Source organism: Glossina fuscipes, unplaced genomic scaffold (assembly GCF_014805625.2).
Source record: "Glossina fuscipes isolate IAEA_lab_2018 unplaced genomic scaffold, Yale_Gfus_2 117255, whole genome shotgun sequence".
NCBI lineage: Eukaryota > Metazoa > Arthropoda > Insecta > Diptera > Glossinidae > Glossina > Glossina fuscipes.
In genome coordinates this window covers 1-3,424 of record NW_024006146.1, presented here as the reverse complement: position 1 = coordinate 3,424, position 3,424 = coordinate 1, and the positions used below count along the sequence as shown (strand labels likewise).

Sequence of the window (3,424 nt, the reverse complement as noted above, 5' to 3'; positions counted from 1 at the left end):
GGAATGAGCATTCTCATTACATTTATTATCTATAGCATCCAAGGATAAGGATAACCGAGAAGTTGGTATTGGTTTTTTAGGTGAAAATTCAGGGTGTTGACCATAATCGGTGCCAGCAAGCCAGCTTTGATAGCGTTCCGGTTGAAAGCGTTTGACAAAAGTATCCATCGATATTTTGACTTTATCGGCACTGCACGTACATTGGCTGGCATGCTTGCCGTATTCAATCCAGCGCTCCATTGCAAAATTCGTTGATTCAGCGCAATTAAAACCGTGATTGAAACCCGCATGATAACTGAATGGAAAAGTTATCATAAATTCACCCTTCTGTTGGGTGATCTTATTTACCGGTACACCATGCTGTTTAAGTATATTTGGGCTAATTAAAGTCATCTTATGTCTTAGAAAAGCGTTACAATTTTGGTAAGTGGACTTAAAATATTGATTTGCTACTTTTTCAAACTTACGACCATGTTCTGGTGGCACCGAATACCAAGCTTTTGGTGCACCAAAGTGCAAATAGTTTATAGAATATAAGTCCATGTCTTCGGTATGCCACGGGAAGGTAGTCTTCCACATCCCAAAATACAAGTAAGCAGTGTTAACACCACCAATCTCTATATCATAATCTTCCTTAACATAGTCAAGTATAGTACCCAAACGATTAATATTCCAATAGTCCTGATCGGTATCTGTTATACTACCACTAACGCCAGCTCCATAAATCGGAGGTAAGTAAATTATATTTTTCCAATATTTTCTTTCTAAATCTTCATAATCAAGATGCCTTGGGGTCCGATAACGTTCGGTATTAGCCAATACTGAAAATTGTTCAAGTGTCAACGGTTTCTGTTTTATGACAAATTGTTGATAAGCGCCTGGTTCACCCGTAGTCACTTGGCTAATTGGGCTCGATATTGTAATATTGAATGCATCCAAATTATCGTAACCGCTCTTACGCGCTAACCATCCCGGCGGTGGCAGCACTTTTGCCAATCCAGCTTTATGCGCTCCTTGCGACTCCATAAACGCTATATATTTTGGGAAATTTTTGAATTCATTCCACGTCGGCTGAAATACCATAATGCGAGGTATATCGTTAGTAGACATTTTTTATTTTATTTATATCTGAACTTATTCGTATCAAGTTCTAATTGCTTCTGAAAATTTTTCTATAAAGAATTTCCAATTTGAATACAACAAAAAAAAATTTTTCTCTATGAATTATACGTCTTTCCTGTCTAATAATATTTCAACGACAAATTTTTGATTGAAGTAAAAAGATGACTTTTCATTTCATATGTACAGGGTTGCATTCTTATAGTTAACTATTTTTTTTTTTATTTTCTATCCTTTTTTTTCCTTTTTTTTGTTTTTTTTTTATAAAAGAGAAAAACAGTCACTAACCTAGTGGTGGCATTTATTTATGTTTAGTTTATTATTTTCTTTGTTTATTGAGTTCCTTCTCTTTTGTTTGTTTCTGTTTAGTTTTCTTAATAATTATATAATCAATTTTTTTTTTGTTTTTTTTTTATTTTATTTCATAAACAAAGTAAGAATTGTTCTTCCGAATATTTTCTAGAAGAAAAAAACTTTTATATTTCAAGCTAAGTTTTCGAAAATACTGCAAGAGTTTTTCTTGTATTGTATATTTCATTAAGTTCCACTTAAAAATATATAGTTCAATAAAGATTAAAGCCTACTAAAATGAAAAAAAAAAAATTGATATCAATCGTCGTTCTAAAACTGCATTCGGGTCTACAAAATTCATTCCGTTAGAGCACATAACTCAATCTGCCTATGGATAAAATAGATTAGGAAAACTTAAATGTGCTAAGAAATGGATTAGTGACATTACTTTACAAAATTTCGGTATTAAAAATTTTCTTATACTAAAGGAACAGATATAGGAAAAGTGAATCATATTTTGACGAAAGTTGAGCAAGGTTTCATGTTATCACCCCGCCGCGTAGTAGTCCTTTGCATCACTAATTTGATTGGCTTTCTTCTGTTTTTTCGTTATCTACTGGTAAATATTTAATTAATAATATTAAATAATATAATGTCAGGTCTATGTCGATATCGAAGTATGTGTAAGATATACAATGTCGACATGTAGCCGCTATAGGAATGGCGTTTGAGGAAAGCTCTAGTTTTAAGGGCGGCAGAATCTCTGTGTGTGTAAGTAAGAATTGAAACGATGCGCAACTATATTATAATTTATATTGATGTCGAGGAAGATCGGTGCTACGGGTTTGGAAATATTGAAAAGCTATCACGGAATAGCACTGTAACATTCAAGTTCAGTCTTCGACTATAGATTACTATATATATATATATATATGCATGAGCATATAAATCAATTGAGAAGAAAAGAGGGAAAGAAATTGTCGGTAAACAAGATCCTACAAACTAGATCGGACAATATCGAAGTGAATAGATCCGAAAGCTGTTCAAAAGAATTACTTAAAAACTTTTATAGGGACGGTTGTCAGCGGCCCGTCATGTAAAATGGTATGCATCTATATGAGTCGCTAATATTATTTATCATTAAGAAGAAATTTATTCTTAATTTTGACTACTGAACGCTCAGTACATTCCCCTATAGATAACTAGGTATTCTTTTATATTTTCCCTAAATAAAGAATTCTTTGGTTATTTAATAAATAAATAATTCAATAAAATTAGCTGCTTTTTAATAATTACATAAACATTTGCACTCAGGTTGTTTCTCAGAAAGCCAAGTTGAGTTAAAAGCTTAAGCTTTATGGCCGTCAGCTTTATGCGGCACAACGAATCCCTACCTACGTATATCATTAAATGACTTAACATGAAATGAATAAAATAAAGAAGAGACAAAAAAAAAAAAAAAAAAAAAAAAACTTATCTTTCAGTTTTACTTTCGATTAAGAATTTTTAATTAACTCCCAGCATAAAAAAAAGATTTACTCTATTCAAAAAAAAAAAAAAAACTTTTTGTTTAAACATTGTTTCTTACTCGTATTTACATATGCGCAGACATAAACAAATCTAGTTTTCAGTATATATTTTTTGTAAAAACGATAATAATTATCATCATAATAACACTCACACATATAAACACCACAAACAATTGCTGTTAAGATACATATAATATTAAATTGTTTTTCTTTTTTCTTTTGTTTTTTTTTTTTTTTTCGCTTTCTGCGGATTATATCTTGAGTCACGTATGTAGAGAGAAAAGAAAAAATGGAAGAAGAAGGAAAAAATGCGTATATATTTACTTACACTGGAGTATGCAATGGAAATCAAAATAAAAATTCATATAAATGTAATAAATAAGCAGTCGACAGAACTTTATATGCCTACAAAGAAGGCCGAAGAAGATGAAAAGAAGGGCAACAATAGCATTGCGAACTACTAACAGGCGACGTTGTTCAAATGA

General features: G+C 31.5%; 1 protein-coding gene across 1 annotated transcript; it reads right to left on the bottom strand.

The window, feature by feature from the left end:
- Nucleotides 1–3: 3 nt before the first annotated feature.
- On the bottom strand, nucleotides 4–1,390 carry LOC119644464 (probable lysine-specific demethylase 4B; the record flags this gene model as incomplete). The annotated part of the gene is made up of 1 exon (XM_038044025.1): nucleotides 4–1,390. A coding segment is annotated over exon 1 (1,107 nt), but the record flags the coding sequence as incomplete, so codon positions are not given.
- Between the last annotated feature and the right edge of the window lie 2,034 nt (nucleotides 1,391–3,424).